The sequence below is a fragment of the Coregonus lavaretus genome (assembly GCF_964263955.1).
Source record: "Coregonus lavaretus genome assembly, chromosome: 9".
Taxonomy (NCBI): domain Eukaryota; kingdom Metazoa; phylum Chordata; class Actinopteri; order Salmoniformes; family Salmonidae; genus Coregonus; species Coregonus lavaretus.
Genome location: NC_139996.1, coordinates 29,886,928 through 29,905,413, shown reverse-complemented (window position 1 = coordinate 29,905,413; position 18,486 = coordinate 29,886,928). Strand labels below are relative to the sequence as shown.

General features: G+C 43.0%; 2 protein-coding genes across 3 annotated transcripts; one reads left to right on the top strand and one right to left on the bottom strand.

The window, feature by feature from the left end:
- The first annotated feature begins 1,592 nt into the window (after positions 1 to 1,592).
- Positions 1,593 to 4,210, top strand: lactb (lactamase, beta). Of its 2 annotated transcripts, none has more exons than XM_084168273.1 (6): positions 1,593 to 2,102; positions 2,274 to 2,340; positions 2,475 to 2,665; positions 2,811 to 3,123; positions 3,222 to 3,387; positions 3,502 to 4,210. In XM_084168273.1, the coding sequence occupies exons 1-6, from the start codon at positions 1,734 to 1,736 to the stop codon at positions 4,022 to 4,024; spliced, it is 1,629 nt and encodes a 542-aa protein (XP_084024399.1). In that variant the 5' UTR covers positions 1,593 to 1,733; the 3' UTR covers positions 4,025 to 4,210. The 2 variants fall into 2 exon arrangements, with proteins under 2 accessions (XP_084024399.1, XP_084024398.1); XM_084168272.1 differs by having other exon boundaries at positions 1,634 to 2,108.
- A 1,534-nt stretch (positions 4,211 to 5,744) lies between these two features.
- On the bottom strand, positions 5,745 to 7,054 carry LOC311134572 (uncharacterized protein). Its single transcript, XM_084168297.1, has 5 exons — positions 7,009 to 7,054; positions 6,655 to 6,727; positions 6,443 to 6,536; positions 6,069 to 6,221; positions 5,745 to 5,948 (listed from the first exon to the last, which is right to left on the bottom strand). Exons 2-5 carry the CDS (start codon positions 6,662 to 6,664, stop codon positions 5,873 to 5,875), a joined length of 333 nt encoding a protein of 110 aa, XP_084024423.1. The 5' UTR covers positions 6,665 to 6,727; positions 7,009 to 7,054; the 3' UTR covers positions 5,745 to 5,872.
- Positions 7,055 to 18,486: the final 11,432 nt, after the last annotated feature.

The following is an 18,486-nucleotide window of genomic DNA, read 5'->3' as shown; positions in this document are numbered from 1 at the left end:
GAATGTAATGTTAATTTCTCTACCATAAGCCGCCTCCAACATTGTTTTAGAGTATTTGGCAGTACGTCCAACCGGCTTCACAACCGCAGACAACATGTATGGCGTTGTGTGGGCGAGCGGTTTGCTGATGTCAACGTGAACAGTGCCCCACGGTGGGGTTATGGTATGGGCAGGCATAAGCTACGGCCAACAAACACAATTGTATTTTATCGATGGCCATTTGAATGCACAGAGATACTGTGACCAGATCCTGAGGCAAATTGTCATGCCATTCACCTGCTGCCATCACCTCATGTTTCAGCATGATAATGCACAGCCCCATGTCGCAAGCATCTGTACACAATTCCTGGAAGCTGTTCTTCCATGGCCTGCATACTCATCACCAGACATGTCACCCATTGAGCATGTTTGAGATGCTCTGGATCGACATGTACGACAGCATGTTCCAGTTCCCGTCAATATCCAGCAACTTCGCACAGCCATTGAAGAGGAGTGGGACAACATTCCACAGGCCACAATCAACAGCCTGATCAACTCTATGCGAAGGAGATGTGTCCCGCTGCATGAGGCAAATGGTAGTCACACCAGATACTGACTGGTTTTCTGATCCACGCCCCTACCTTTTTTTAAAGGTATCTGTGACCAACAGATGCATATCTGTATTCCCAGTTGTGAAATCCATAGATTAAGGCCTCAAATATTTATTTATATTTATTGATTACCTTATATGAATTGTAACTCAGTAAAAGCTTTGAAATTGTTGCATGTTGCGTTTATATTTTTGTTCAGTATAATTTGTCATCTATTTTTGGTACTAAAGCTTGGTTTTATAGCTGTTTAATTTAAATGTCATGCATTTGTAATATGTCAATTCCAAGCCTAGTGCTGTGACACCGGTCACTGGATTATAAATGACCCATCATAACACAACTAGTTGTATGCCTGGTGAGATTGCAAGGAGTGAAAATGTAAACAAGCTCATACAGAACAGAGGGCATTGTTACTCTCTAGGTGCTGACAGGAGCCATGTCCTGGCATGTGACCTCTGAGAGAGTACTTTGTCACGCTGGGGACTGGGTGATAAACTGAAGTGAAGGTAAGGTGAGAGGACTGTCAGCCAAAGAAAGGACATAGGCCTAGGCCTACTACTACTACTGGCACGTCACCTCTCAGAGAGAGATGGTCATCAGTATTAATAACAATCCAGATAAGGAAGGATACTCATGAAAAAGCCGTTATGGGGCCATCCGTCTTTCTGGTCCCTTTTTTATGGACATACGTTTTGTTTATGGCTTTTTATAGACCTGAGTCCTAGTTGTGATGCCGATATTGTCTTGAGATAATTTGATGATGTGAATGGTTGTGTGTGGTGTGTCATTGCGGTTTGGTTGTGGTATGCTGTCATGTTGTTGTTGCAGATTTACAGTGCCCAAGTAATTGTCCCTCGGAGATAAACATTTTGATTGAAATGAATAAAAAAAATCATGCATGAATTTGATACATTTTGAATATTCCGTTCTAGAACAAATGTTGTCATATGTAGGCCATGCCTTTATAAAGTAGTAAATCCGTTGAAACTGTTGATTGCGGCTAGTGCTGTCTGAATCGGGGATTGATTAACGTTGTCTGACGCAAGCAGGGGACTCAGGAAATGTTGCAAACTCGATTCGATTGTAGCGATTTTCTACAGTAAAACAAACGTCAGTCGGTCGATAGTCTACAGAAAAGTCAATATGTCGCGGTTACTATACTCGCCATTCAAGCGTTTTTGTGTGAAGTGTAAAGATTGTCCTGCAGTGACTGCGCGCTGCTACAACTCTTTGTTGACTTCAACTCGCTTCTCCCAGCTGTCAAAACAACAGACCTTTGTAGTGTTACAACAGCAGCAGAGAAAATGTTTCGGACCTTCACGTCTAATAACTTCTCGGTTTTACTCAAGGTCAAGGTTTTGGATTGGGGGAATCGGTGCGGGCGTTGTTTTAGCTTTGGGATTGAAATATCACACTGACATAACTGAGCTCTCATGTGAAGAGGACTTCCAACAGACTGGAAGATATGGTGCTGCCATTCAAGTTAGTAGAGACCTTGTTCAGCGGATAAAGGTACAGGTATTTGACGTTTTTTGCATTCAGAATGTTTTTCTCCTGAAATTAAATGTTTAATTTCATAACATTCAGTTGGCGCATGCAGATCAAAATCACCATGTCAGAACATGTTCATGCATCATCTGTCTGTATATCTGTCCATCACCTCTTTCTTGCTTGGTGTAACAGGATGAGGTTGGGGCTCCAGGGCTGGTGGTCGGTGTGTCTGTGGATGGCTCTCAAGTCTGGTGCGAAGGTTGGTGCCATGCAGTACCTTTTATGTTCACTGTAGTAGACAATACACTTTCTCCTCATATGTTCACAAAGTAATCCAATGCATAATGCTGCTGTGTCAAACAGGCTCCTAACTAACTGACGTCCATGTTGCAGGACTTGGCTATGCTGACTTGGAGAACCGTGTGCCCTGTGGACCAGAGACGGTGCTGAGGATCGCCAGCGTCAGTAAACCCCTAACTACAGCAGCAGCAGCCCGCCTGTGGGAGGAAGGGAAGCTGGACCTCGATGCCCCTGTCCAGAAATATGTCCCTGAGTTCCCCCAAAAACAGTTTGATGGAGAAGATGTAAGTTGAGTTTCTGAGAAGTTGGAATAAAGATGCATTCCAAACGAGCATGATCCTCTCACCTCAAGTACTATTTAACCTACATTTTTCCAAATTTTTGGTTTTGTGTTGTTCTTGAGGGTGTTTTTTTCTCTTTGACATATAGGTGATAATAACTCCACGGCTGATTCTCTCTCACCTGAGTGGCATACGGCATTACGAAAAGGATGCCAAGAAAGTGAGGGAGGACAGGGTGAAGGCCAAACAACCTTTAAAACTGCCTGGTAAAGAGGAAAAGAGCTTGTCTGAAAACAAAGAGAACCCCAAGACAGAGGACAGCAGCACCAGGAGCAAGGAAAACAAACAGACTCAGAAGAAAAAGGAGTTTGAGCAAGAAGAGTACTACCTGAAAGACAGCTTTGAAAGTGTAATTCACTCCTTGGACCTGTTCAAAGACGACACACTCGTTTTCAAACCTGGTAGGAGCTATGGAAGAGTTATCCCTGTCAATCAAATGAATCCTATGTGTATTCAAATGAATTGACATGAAAGTAAACTAGTGGTTTGTCATCTGCAGGCACCACCTTCCTGTACTCGACCCACGCCTTCACCCTCCTCAGTGCCGTGGTGGAGAGAGCTGCAGGCCAGCGCTTCCTGGATCACATGATGAAGATGTTCAGGGAACTGGGCATGCTCAACACTGTGCCAGATGAGAATGACCCCATTATCTATAACCGCTCAAGGTAATGAGTGACCAATCTCCATTTTGCTTCACTGCATATCAGTGGTCGATTGGTCTAAGATCAGCTTGGTTATTGTGTTCTGTTTTTAAAACAAACTATTTTTTGTTGTTGCAGGTTTTATCATTTCAGTAAGAAAGGACGCATAGTAAACTGCCCTTACGTGGATAACTCCTATAAGTGGGCAGGAGGTGGCTTTCTCTCCACTGTGGGAGACCTGCTCCTGTTTGGGAATGCTCTGCTCTACAGCTACCAAGTGGCCTACCTGAAGGACGGCACAGACCTCCTGCCTGGCTTCCTCAAACCAGAGACAGCCCAGGCTCTGTGGGCCCCTGTGGACAAGACAGAGGCCTCCTGGGATAAGGATGGGCTGTATGCACAGGGCTGGCTGGTGGTGGAAAAGGAGCAGAAGTATGGCCAGTGCAGAAGCCGCAGGCATTATGTCTCACACACAGGGGGCGCCGTGGGGGCCAGCAGTGTCCTGCTGGTGTTACCCAGCGAGACAGCCCAGCAGCCCGAAGGATTGACTACAGCCCTACCTCAGGGAATAGTGGTGACCATCATCACTAACATGCAGTCTGTGGGACTCAACAGCACAGCACTGAAGATCGCCCAAGAGTTTGACAAAGCCAGAGGCTAATGAGAGTTTATATTGTTTACAAATATAGAAGGTTAAAACTACCACAAAGTATCAATGCACTGCAATATCTTTTCCAATGGCAGTGGATGAATGATTTATCAAAAGCACTCATTTTTATATTTGAATTTGATACTGCTTTTTATACATTTCGGCCTGTTTTGTTCAGTAATAAAAGACAATGTTCTACATGTGTGTGCATTGAGTAATAAGTCATTAGTTTGGAAGTGTAAATCTTGATGCAGATGAGTGACAACCGTTCTCACCTTTGCTCAACTGAGCCTACTAATCTCGCCACTAGGTGGCAGCAGTATACTGCTTTGCTATAAATAGGAACCAGTGACTTCTGAAATCACAGTCTGTTCAATACTGATAAGTACCTAAATGGTTTAATCTACTTCCTCTCTACTTCAGCAAACTAATTGTAGGTCATACTGGGTAGGAAGAGCATGATGATATTGGGAGGCCTGAAACTACCCACATAGTCAGCCGTTTGCATTAGGTCTTAAGTGTACTGTCTGTTGAATCGAAATTAAATTCACCCCAACCCTGGTTTGCCTCATTACTACTCATCACATATGAAACACATCAGGCTGAGTGGTGAATTGGCGTGGTCTTAATGGGCCGTGAATAGATGACTTGAGTACTAGTAGTTCATTTAAAGATGAGGGACTCTTAGCACCATCTGTTGGTTGAGTCTCAAATGTGCATCTGAAATGGAACTGGGGATATCTATGGATATTATAATATACCACTCACTATCTAAATCTGAATTCTCTATGATCCAGACTCATTGATGAACCTCTCATGAATGCCAATACCCCAATGTAAACCATTGTATTTATAGTGGGAATTATAATCCTTACTTATAGCTCAATTACATCACTTCAATAGTCTTGATTGACATTGATTACTGAAGAAGACAATACCTTCTTTCCTCATACACAATTACAAGTAATGTACGATTTATTATTGTGGTTTGTGATATTGCACATGATGTACATTCATTCAATAATACAAGAAAGATGCTTACTGTAACTAATGCTCACTTCATGTTTGACTTGTATGAAAGTTGAACAAATAGATGCATTATTGACACATTGAGAAAAGCATGTAAATTCTACATGAAGTATTCTAGGTATTGCCCCACTGTACTCTAATCTATGGTATCACAGGCTTAGAGAAAGCGCACATTAACAATTTAACTTCTACACACTCAATTACTTATCTGTCAATCAAAGCAAAGACTAAGCAAACATTTTACAGTCATAGTTTTCCTTTGAGTGAAGGCATCAGGTTTCACTCCATTCCATTCCATCCACCAGCTTTTAAAGCATGTATTGTGTGTCAGTGGGAAATAGCCAATGGCATGAAACTCATTGGCTGCGTTTACACATGCAACCAAATTCTGAATTATTTTCCACTAATTGGTCTTTTGACCAATCACATCAGATCTTTTCACATCAGATCTTTTTCAGAGCTGATCTCTGATTGGTCAAAAGACCAGTTAGTGAAAAAAAAGATCAGAATTGGGCTGCCAAAACGCAGCCATTGTAACAGGTTGTAATCAGTCCTACACCCAGTCACACAGTCTCGAGAAAAAGTATTGTGGCTGACTGGCTGTGTGTCTACAGCAGCTTCAGCTTCTGATGGCCACTCAAACAGGCTGCAGCTTGACATTTGGCGCTTGCTGCAGAATGTTTGTGGATATACGTCTCCTCTGTCCTCCTGGTCCTTCATAGCATCTCCAGCAGCATCCAGACCCACACCATATCGCACCACCGTCCATGAAACATTTTGTTATACAATCCAATGTCCCCAAAACAATATGCAACAGGCCTCATACAGGCCTCATACCCTGGGCTCTACTCTCCAATACTGTTGTTCACTGCTTTTCTGCTTGTTCTTTGGTTTGGCCTTCCATACCCTAACAATAAAACAAATACAAGGAATGACACAGACGTAGAAGAAACTGTATCAGACCTGAAAACACTATTCCTGCATACTTGTGGATTAATTAATCAAGCTAAATGAATGTGTTACTTACTTGCAGGTGTAGTAGATTACCACTGCCAACATGACTAGAATAAGAACGACAATGATGACCACAGCAGTGATCAGTCCTGTCTCCCCTGCATCATGTGCAGTGGTGAACAGCTGGTACTGCTCACACCGACTGCCTTTGTAGTTCTCACTGCAGCTGAGGGAGAAGGAACCGCATTATTCTCAAGCAAGCTGTCACCAGTTGAGAACCAAGAGCCAGGGTAGGTCTACCTGGTCTGAGCTGAAGTAAAACAAAGGCTAAAACACCATGCAGAAGTTCCCAGAACTTCCTTAGCCCATTGCCAAGCAACACTGTACAGCTGCTCATGGCTGACACTGTTAGAGACATTAGAGAATAGTGATGAGAGAGTAACTTACACACAAGTAAGTGTATCCATAAAAGGAATTTTAAAGCATTTTCCTCCATTCATACAGTAAGAAACCTCTAACTCGTTACATGGGTCACCATGGTCTACAAAAGAGAGAATAGAAACATTTCAGAATAACAGACACATAAAACCAATACAGTTACATCATATGGCAATTCTCAATAGCATTCCTGATCAAATGATTTTGCCAAACTCTTTTACCTGCCATCATTTGAATGTTTATTTTCCTTGTTTCTATCCTGAAGAATGTGACAGGGTTCTCTTAGATCCCCACCTAAGAATGATGTACAATGTACAAAAGTAACAGCTCATTATTAATCTACATAGACAACATTATGAATTTACATAGACAACATTATTAATCTACATAGACAACAAGATAATCAGAAAAAAGGCTTCATGTTTTGTACTTTCTTTCTACACTAAAACAAGGTATGACAGAAATAAACTGGTTATGCGTCCTTAATCATATCAAGGTCTCATCACCGTTGTATGAAAATAACAAAGTGGTTTGTTATTCTCTCACAAATAGTATTGTTATGAATCTGTACTTACCACCTCATGAAATCCCAGTTTGTGGTAGGGTTAGTGCAAGTTTCCAAGGTGAATCACAGAGATAGACTGTTGAAAATAACTCTGACAACTGCTTTTTGTTGGGCCTTCAAAGGCACTAATGTAGGCGTGTTCCTTTGAGCCCAGAAATGTTGTGATAGCTGTTTGTCCACATTGTAAATGGCATTTATGTCAGGATTTTCTCTATTGATTCTGACTCATTTTGGTAGGATGCCTGATATAGTGAAATAGGGTTGTTTTCAATGACTGCCTCAGAATACAATATTCCCACTATAGAGTAAGTAAACAAAGGCTTTTATGAGTCACTTGTGGAAATGATAGATACTTTTACAATGTTGACATTTCACTAAGAGAATGTGCAGTGGTGGTTTACCTTCATACAGACAATAGGTGTCTGCAGTCACTGTAATGATACAGGAATGGATTAGTTTGTCAAAGCCAAGTAATTATGATTGGATCACACAATCTATCCAGGTGGGGTGTGGATCACCTGGTGGATCACCTGTTTTCTGTGTGACTTCAACTTGGCTTTAAATAGACAACCTGTGGGTATGGTGAGAGGCAATGGAATGACTGGTATGGTGAGAGGGAATTGGAACAAACAGCACCGGCATAGCTAGAATCGTGGGAACTTTGCTTTGCTCTGGGAATCTTAATGACATTCCTCCTGCCTCAACACTTCCAGCATTCTTGTAAACATTGTTCTGTGGACTTCTTCAAAACCGTTAGCAGTTCACTTATCTACCTAGGCAGCTTTGGAGGACCAATACAATCCTATTGATATATTGTCACATTGATCAAATAACCCATATGCTATGTTGAAAAACACTATTAGGGAGTGATCATCTTGTCACATAGTGTTGAGAATTTAACTGTCAGGTCAAACACTATATATTGTAGATTGGGAAATGTGTCTATTCAGAATAGTTGGTTATCATGCAGTTTATACTTCACAAACATTTAACGTTAAAATACACTTACAGTGGGGAGAACAAGTATTTGATACACTGCCGATTTTGCAGGTTTTCCTACTTACAAAGCATGTAGAGGTCTGTAATTTTTATCATAGGTACACTTCAACTGTGAGAGACGGAATCTAAAACAAAAATCCAGAAAATCACATTGTATGATCTTTAAGTAATTAATTTGCATTTTATTGCATGACATAAGTATTTGATACATCAGAAAAGCAGAACTTAATATTTGGTACAGAAACCTTTGTTTGCAATTACAGAGATCATACGTTTCCTGTAGGTCTTGACCAGGTTTGCACACACTGCAGCAGGGATTTTGGCCCACTCCTCCATACAGACCTTCTCCAGATCCTTCAGGTTTCGGTGCTGTCGCTGGGCAATACGGACTTTCAGCTCCCTCCAAAGATTTTCTATTGGGTTCAGGTCTGGAGACTGGCTAGGCCACTCCAGGACCTTGAGATGCTTCTTACGGAGCCACTCCTTAGTTGCCCTGGCTGTGTGTTTCGGGTCGTTGTCATGCTGGAAGACCCAGCCACGACCCATCTTCAATGCTCTTACTGAGGGAAGGAGTTTGTTGGCCAAGATCTCGCGATACATGGCCCCATCCATCCTCCCCTCAATACGGTGCAGTCGTCCTGTCCCCTTTGCAGAAAAGCATCCCCAAAGAATTATGTTTCAACCTCCATGCTTCACGGTTGGATGGTGTTCTTGGGGTTGTACTCATCCTTCTTCTTCCTCCAAACACGGCGAGTGGAGTTTAGACCAAAAAGCTCTATTTTTGTCTCATTAGACCACATGACCTTCTCCCATTCCTCCTCTGGATCATCCAGATGGTCATTGGCAAACTTCAGACGGGCCTGGACATGCGCTGGCTTGAGCAGGGGGACCTTGCGTGCGTTGCAGGATTTTAATCCATGATGGCGTAGTGTGTTACTAATGGTTTTCTTTGAGACTGTGGTCCCAGCTCTCTTCAGGTCATTGACCAGGTCCTGCCATGTAGTTCTGGGTTGATCCCTCACCTTCCTCATGATCATTGATGCCCCACAAGGTGAGATCTTGCATGGAGCCCCAGACCGAGGGTGATTGACCGTCATCTTGAACTTCTTCCATTTTCTAATAATTGCGCCAACAGTTGTTGCCTTCTCACCAAGCTGCTTGTCTATTGTCCTGTAGCCCATCCCAGCCTTGTGCAGGTCTACAATTTTATCCCTGATGTCCTTACACAGCTCTCTGGTCTTGGCCATTGTGGAGAGGTTGGAGTCTGTTTGATTGAGTGTGTGGACAGGTGTCTTTTATACAGGTAACGAGTTCAAACAGGTGCAGTTAATACAGGTAATGAGTGGAGAACAGGAGGGCTTCTTAAAGAAAATCTAACAGGTCTGTGAGAGCCGGAATTCTTACTGGTTGGTAGGTGATCAAATACTTATGTCATGCAATAAAATGCAAATTAATTACTTAAAATTCATACAATGTGATTTTCTGGATTTTTGTTTTAGATTCCGTCTCTCACAGTTGAAATGTACCTATGATAAAAATTACAGAACTCTACATGCTTTGTAAGTAGGAAAACCTGCAAAATCGGCAGTGTATCAAATACTTGTTCTCCCCACTGTATGACAGAGATAAAAGTCAGGGATAAGTGCTACCTCTTGTAATCATACTTACTATGTAATGTTTAAAGGGGCAATCTGCAGTTGCTTCATCCATTTTTGGACTTCTGAATGAATGAAATGTACCCATTGATTCTTAAAGAATGTAACTTATGAATGTCTTACCCCATCAGAACCCAAAATATAAGCGTTTTTCATTCCAATGTCTGTAAACAAAGTAAATGTAAACAAACACTATATAGCCTCAAACGTGGTTAAAACTATCATGTTGATATCATGGATGGTCCGTCCTTGCATTCATAGCTCTGTCTATGAATTTGAGAGTGGTTACATTCCTCCAGCCCTATCCATCAGCTTTTTACGGAAACAGGGGTGGCGAGAACGCTTTTTTGTTGTTTCAACTACTGATTGCCGCTTTAAATAGGCCTACTACTTTTTTTAACTACAAGATTGCCTCAATGTTAGTCATAATCTGAGGAACCTATAGCCCTGCATACTAGATCTATGAAAGTTCTGTGATTGATTGTTTCTTTACACCATGGTTTAGCCAATTGTCTCATAGACAAAATCCGTTTGATATTTTATCAGAAAAACCTTGAGAATAGTGACATGCAAGCCTTTTAGCATCCCGTTAATATTTAGCAAGGTGACTGGAACTGGAACTGTATGCTGTCCTGCTATCACTGCGACATTATCGCGAGGAACACAGATAAAGCTCTGAAGAGGTGAAGTGAAGCGAGAGTGTTTTTACATCGACGCTTCTGGGGGTGGTTGGCATGAAAAAGCTCGGTATGACTGCCATAAAGACGTCAGTTATTTCGGATTTTCATCTCACATTTCATTGTGAGAGATAGTTGTTGTTTCGCTTCTATGGATGACGCGGGATCACAATTCAGCACCTGGACAGCTCCTGGTCATGAACCTATTACTGGGCACATGGAGTCCCTAGCGTGATTGTAGGGAAACCCTGTGAGCAGGCGCGATTTGGGCACTAAAATGCCCTCCTTCTGAAAGATTACGTTTAACTGAATATGTGGATAGTGGTGGACATTTAAAAGCATCTCCGTGAATGATGATGCTTACAGTAAGGATCGGGCTTTTTCGTTGTGCCCTGTATTCTAAGCAGCAGAACGGGTCGTTAGCCAATCCAAATCTGAAGAGGATAGCAGCAGCCTACACACAGCAACCGAGCCTCGCTCACACTGATCATCGGCAAGGGAGACATTACCATCATCATTAGGAGGGCATGAGTCAGGACCATACTTTCAATAATGTAGAGCATAAAAGGTAGGTTTATTTGTCAGAATTGCATATTGATAAATCATTTTGATACTTCCTGCCTGTGACTTCGGCTCCTTCATCCATTCCTCCCCCTTTTCTTTTATTGTCGTCTTAATGACCACAATAATTGTCTTATTCGGAATTTATCATTGCTGCATTGGCTTTGCTAAATTATCAGGAAAACATATAATGTACTATGTTTAGTATCTACTGTGTAGTAGCAACCTATATGTCTGTTGTTACACGTGCTTTGAACCAGAATAATAGTCATTGTAGAAAGCTGTCCAAGGCCTTGTGAAAAATAATGGAGACATAGTAGCCTTAATCAGTTTAGCAGGGATCAGTGTTGACACGTCTTTGAGGTAGAACCATGTGTTTGTTGGGGGAACTTCGAATGTAGGATACATTTGGGGTTCTGACTGAGGAGGTGGATACTAAAATGTAGACAGTAGACTATTGGGAAGTGAAGGGTTTGGACAATATGAAATGGTTGCATTGCTGTATGTCGTAATTTCCTGGGGAAACCATTTGAAAATCAAGTAATTATAGTCTGTATGGAGGAATGCAAGAGCTATGTTGGAGACAACATGGATATATGGCAACAGTTCATCTACAGCCTGCTAGAGGGATCTCTTATCTTGATTATGAGTATACAGAAGTGTAAGTATTTACTAAAGTCTTGGAATTTATGGATGTTTTATGCAATATTCTACCTGGTCCCAGAAAGCTTGTCTCAAAGACCTAACTTGTTTGATAGGTTGTCAAGTCAAGTCCAGCCCTTGAATTATGGCCACATCCATCCATTAGGAACTGGGATTGACTGGTTAAAAAAAAAAAAGAAGTCCTCCATACAGTATCTCCAATGCTTTAATTTCACTCACTTGTCTTTTCTGCACAGGTCAAACAACCTTTCCACCGCATAGCCTACACTATTGCCTGTGCTGTGGCCAGATTTTATATAGGTGCCAGTTGTGTGCAGTCTTTTTTCTTGGGCATTGCAGTGATGCAATATTACACTCTAGTCCTTGAATGACCTGAATTGATTTATCTTGAATGACATCTAATCTGCTGTGCTACATTACTCTGTTCTGCTATAGCTCCGAATACTGACTCCACACCACACATCACAGCTCGTGTGTCTGAAGGTTTTCCCGTTGCCTTTGTTTGTAAGACAGACACTACCCTGACTTCATACAACTGAACCACTCCTCCCACCCAGCATTTAAATGATTGAAGCTCAGGTTAAACGACCTCTACAGCCCATACTGCTTACTGATATGTGTTTATATTGCCGCTGACAACTTCATCAGACTTTTCAAAAGTGAGGCACTTGCAAATTGAGCTTCAGTTTATACCTGCAATGTGGGGAATGCAGCTGTCTGTGCAGTAATATCCCTTTTCAAAGACTTAGATATTTGTGATTCTGTCTGGGTAAAGCCTATGCACCTGGCTGTTCTTCACTCATGTTTACTCTGTGGAAAGCTGATGGAATGGACTGGAAATGAACTCTTCAATGTATCTATTCCATTTACATTTATGTCATTTAGCAGACGCTCTTATCCAGAGCAACTTACATTATATATTTCTTCATACCGCCTGTGGGAATCGAACCCACAACCCTGGCGTTGCAAACGCCATGCTCTATCAACTGAGCTACATCCCTGCCGGCCATTCCCTCCCCTACCCTGGACGACGCTGGGCCAATTGCGTGCCACCCCATGGGTCTCCCGGTCACGGCCGGCTACGACAGAGCCTGGATTCGAACCAGGATCTCTAGTGGCACAGCTAGCACTGCATCGCAGTGCCTTAGACCACTGTGCCACTCGGGCCTATTGCATAAAGTGTTCTCATCCTTCCTTACTTGCTATGCAAGTGATGTGATGTTTCTGAGCCCCTGGTGCAGAGTTAAATCTGTCATGAGAATGTTTATGTTAATATCAATTGATTGTTTTCGAGCTATTCTGTCAATTCATAAAACATTTCATGAACATGACATTCAAAACAAATGTTAAATAGTTAAAAGTATAATGAACAAGTGTTTATACATGAGATGTGTATACTATACTGTTGTCAGAATGTGAATAGTTATGGAGAGACTGTGACTAACTTCCTTGTTTTCTAACCTTTCTTCACAGGTGTGGTATGAGCCAAGTCTCTACTCTCTGGTTAAATCAAGAGTAACAATCTTGTCGACGTCCATTCACAGAAACAACACAGCAACATGAGCAACCCCCAGTAAGTAAAACAAATGACTACTGATGTTAATATCTGTTTAACACATCAAAACCTCTCAGCAGCAGGGGAATAGCGGGGGAACAGCGGGGGAACAGCAGGGAGCAGCAGGGGAGCAGCAGGGAAACAGCAGGGGAATAGCAGGGCAACAGCGGGGGAGCAGCGGGGGAACAGCAGGGGAGCAGCAGGGGAGCAGCAGGGAAACAGCAGGGGAATAGCGGGGCAACAGCAGGGGAGCAGCAGGGAAACAGCAGGGGAATAGCGGGGCAACAGCAGGGGAGCGGCAGGGGGAACAGCAGGGGAATAGCGGGGCAACAGCGGGGGAGCAGCAGGGGAACAGCAGGGGAATAGCGGGGCAACAGCAGGGGAGCAGCAGGGGAGCAGCAGGGGAATAGCAGGGAAACAGTAGGAGAATAGCAGGGCAACAGCAGGGCAACAGCAGGGGAGCAGCAGGGGAGCAGCAGGGAACAGCAGGGGAATAGCAGGGCAACAGCAGAGGAGCAACAGGGGAGCAGCAGGGGAATAGCAGAGGAGCTGAGTTAGCCTGAGCTAGGCACTCCAAGAGAACTACCACCAGTCACCAGACTGCCTCTGCTGCTGTCTCTTAGCATGTAGGAGGGATTTTCACTTGTCATTTTCCCTTATTAATAATGAGTCGCTATGTGGTCCCCCAGACAGCCTCTGCATCCTGATGACAGTCCTGGTTATGGCCAAGGAAGGGGAGGGAGATGGGGGGTGAGGTGGGAGGAAGATGTGGGGGAGGTGGGAGGGAAAGGAGGGTGAGGTGGGAGGGAAATGAGGGTGAGATGGGAGGGAAATTAGGGTGAGGTGGGAGGGAAATGAGGGTGAGGTGGGAGAGAAATGAGGGTGAGGTGGGAGGGAAATTAGGGTGAGGTGGGAGGGAAATTAGGGTGAGGTGGGAGGGAAATGAGGGTGAGGTGGGAGGGAAATGAGGGTGAGGTGGGAGGGAAATTATGGTAAGGTGGGAGATGAAGGTGAGGTGGGAGGGAGATGGGTGTTAGGTGGGAGGGAGATGGGGGTGAGGTGGGGGTTGAATGTAGAATTGGTTGAATCAGCTGCATCTTCTGTTTAAAGCCAGTCCTACAGAGATCTGTCTGAGCTCAATGCAGACATTAAGGTTATCAGAATTGTGTCCAAATGGAGCCCGTTTGAAAGACAACACAGTGGGACAATATATTGGCCAATGGGCGACAAACAGAATTGTGATGTGTTTTCTGGTTAACAGGAAGGCGTGAATTAATGATGTCAGTCCTCAGCGACACCCTGGTGAAATGACAGATGGGATCTCTTTGTGTGGTGTGATCACGTCTGCAGAGATATTTTCCACACTGTTCTTCTCATTCTAGAATAGTCCTTTAAATCATCTCTCCCTCTCTGTGGTGTATTTCTGCTCACACTAAGAGTAATAGGAAACATACTGTAGTGAGTCAGAGATGGAGAAATACACTATATATACAAAAGTATGTGGACTCCCCTTCAAATTAGTGGATTCGGCTATTTCAGCCACACCCGTTGCTGACAGGTGTATAACATTGAACACAGCCAATGCAATCTCCATAGACAAACATTGCAGTAGAATGGCCTTACTGAAGAGGATGCCACCTTTCCAACAAGTCAGTTTGTAAACTTTCTGTCCTGCTAGAGCTGCCCCAGTCAACTGTAAGTGCCGTTATTGAGAAGTGGAAACATCTAGGAGCAACAATGGCTCAGCCGTGAAGGCCACACAAGCTCACAGAACAGGACCGCCGAGTGCTGAAGCGCGTAGTGCGTAAAAATTGTCTGTCCTCGGTTGCAACACTCACTACCGAGTTCCAAACTGACTTTGGAAGCAACGTAAGCACAATAACTGTTCATCGGGAGCTTCATGAAATAGGTTTTCATGGCCGAGCAGCCGCACACAAGCCTAAGATCACCATGCGCAATGCCAAGCGTCGGTTGGAGTGGTGTAAAGCTTGCTTCCATTGGACTCTGGAGCAGTGGAAACGCGTTCTCAGGTGTGATAAATCACGCTTCACCATCTGGCAGTCCGACAGACGAATCTGGGTTTGGCGGATGACAGGAGAATGCTACCTGCCCCAATGTAAAGTTTGGTGGAGGAGGAATAATGGTCTGGGGCTGTTTTTCATGGTTCGGGCTAGGCCCCTTAGTTCCAGTGAAGGGAAATCTTAACACTACAGCATACAATTACATTCTAGACGATTCTGTGCTTCCACCTTTGTGGCAACAGTTTGGGGAAGCCCTTTCCTGTTTCAGCATGACAATAACCCCGTGCACAAAGCGAGGTCCATACAGAAATGGATCGGTGTGGAAGAACTTGACTGGCCTGCACAGAGCCCTAATATCAACCCCATCGAACACCTTTGGGATGAATTGTGAGCCAGGCCTAATCGCCCAACATCAGTGCCCGACCTCACTAATGCTCTTGTGGCTGAATGGAAGCAAGTCCCGCAGCAATGTTCCAACATCTAGTGGAAAGCCTTCCCAGAAGAGTGGAGGCTGTTATAGCAGCAAAGAGGGGACCAACTCCATGTTAATGCCCATGATTTTGGAATGAGATGTTTGACGAGCAGGTGTCCACATACTTTTGGTCATGTAGTGTAGTTACTATAGATAGTAACTACAGATTTGTTTATATATTTCACATTCAGTTTAGAATTGAACATGTTAAAGTTATGAAAGCTTTTATTTCTTCATTTTCTTTTCCAATTGTATTCAAAGGCAGTTTTAATTGATTGACACAAACCAGTGAGGAACATTTACTGACAAAAAGAAGAATAAACTGCATTGCCTTTCCGAGTGTCATCCAATAATATAATTTTCCATATTAAATCCTATTGAATAAACTAGCTGTAGGCTCTTCTCATTGCAGATGATCCATGCTAGTTTGATGACAAGTACTCTGTAAGAGTAGTGGTTGGTGTGTGCTTTATATGTAGTAAGACCGTTTTCTTTCTCCGAGCCCTATTCAGAGTTATTTGTACATATTGTTCCATTCAGCACACAAAGATAGTACACTACACACTCTGCAGAGTCATGTGTGTTTTAAACAGGCCAGCTAACGTTTACTGTAACTAACTTCTGTGGTCACGTGAGCCCCTGTCTTAGTGCAGTTAGTGTTTCTGTCATACAATGTCTTGATCCTGCCTCATTACAACAAGATGTGCTGATTAGCAGGTCACCGTTCCCACATTTAACTCAAAAAGGGGATGTTTAAATCTCCTACAGATGATGTTACATGACATTACATAACATTTTGCATGTTTTGCAGGCAGATGGATCCAGCACTTCAAACCATAAGTCCCATGGGGTATTTACTGAGACAACAAGGCTACTACGACCAACAGCATTAGTCAGAAATACAGCACCAGTGTCAATACTCTGATTTAAAGCCAGTTAATTGTGGTTTAATAGCTCAGTGAGTTCCTTTCCCTTCAAATCCACACAGCTCCTCAAAACATTTGTTTCCGAGAACGTTGAGTTACACATTATAATATTCTTTACTGTGTATTATCCATTGAATAGTATGTTATAAAGCCTATTGTAGTAAATTAGATTAGTCTATGATCATCAATAATATAATAGCTCACTATTGGCTGGCATTTTTATAGCTTGTTGCTTGACTGCTCTATGTAGCAGCTGGTGGTGGAGGTCTGACAGATGTTGTTGCAGAGGTTTCTGCTGAGCCTGACATCACATCCATGTACACACACATCTCCTCATCTCTCTATACACACATCTTCTCTGTCTGCTGATAGAGCGGCCCATAGCTGGCATGGTACAGCAGCAGGAGGAATTAGCTTTATCATATATTAACCCTTATAATGACAGCAAGCTCTTTGAGAACGCAAGCTCATTCAATGGCACAAGTCCTCAGTCTGCTCAAGTTGACGCTCACAATATTCAGGATGAAGATGGGGAAAGTGCTCCCAACACATCAACACTTTGTAAAGTGAAGACGACCATATTGATTTTTCATTATCTTATCATTATCTTATTACCTAAAAGATCTGATTTTACAAACGTGCTGGTGTATCAATGTCCCCAAGCAATGGAGTCAGGGGCGGTGGCTGGAAATGTGGCTTACATTTGGTACATTGGTGTGGCTTTCCTGGTGGTATCAGAGCACTGAATTCCTTTTCATTGAGGAACAGCCAACCAGTCTTACATGCTTATAGAGTGAGACATTGTGACAGAGTTGTAGACAGCAGGCCAAAAACAGTGTGGTGGTGAGCGCTCAGAATGACAATGATACGGATGCCCTCTACATAACATGAGGCTTTGCTGAAGCAGCACTTTGTAATCCTATGACAGACATGGATGGCTTTATTTTACAGTGAGAGCACTGGAAATAATGAGAACACTGTATGAGCAAATGGGAGTTATTTTATTTAATGCTTCAATTAGGATTGCAGTTTTTATTTACCCCTTGTTACACAAGGTTGCGTTAGTCTGCATTTCTTTAGTTCTTTCAAATAAATAGCTCTATCTTTTTGGGTGGCAGAGTGTGTATTTCTACAGGAAATTGAATAACATTTGCAAAACAAAAATTTTATGTGCATGTAATACTGTATTCAGTCCTAGATAATAAGTACAGTGAGGGAAAAAAGTATTTGATCCCCTGCTGAATTTGTACGTTTGCCCACTGACAAAGAAATGATCAGTCTATAATTTTAATGGTAGGTTTATTTGAACAGTGAGAGACAGAATAACAACAAAAAAATCCATAAATGTTATAAATTGATTTGCATTTTAATGAGGGAAATAAGTATTTGACCCCCTCTCAATCAGAAAGATTTCTGGCTCCCAGGTGTCTTTTATACAGGTAACGAGCTGAGATTAGGAGCACACTCTTAAAGGGAGTGCTCCTAATCTCAGTTTGTTACCTGTATAAAAGATACCTGTCCACAGAAGCAATCAATCAATTAGATTCCAAACTCTCCACCATGGCCAATACCAAAGAGCTCTCCAAGGGTGTCAGGGACAAGATTGTAGACCTACACAAGGCTGGAATGGGCTACAAGACCATCGCCAAGCAGCTTGGTGAGAAGGTGACAACAGTTGGTGCGATTATTCGCAAATGGAAGAAACACAAAAGAACTGTCAATCTCCCTCGGCCTGGGGCTCCATTCAAGATCTCACCTCGTGGAGTTGCAATGATCATGAGAACGGTGAGGAATCAGCCCAGAACTACACGGGAGGATCTTGTCAATGATCTCAAGGCAGCTGGGACCATAGTCACCAAGAAAAAAATTGGTAACACACTACGCCATGAAGGACTGAAATCCTGCAGCGCCCGCAAGGTCCCCCTGCTCAAGAAAGCACATATACAGGGCAGTCTGAAG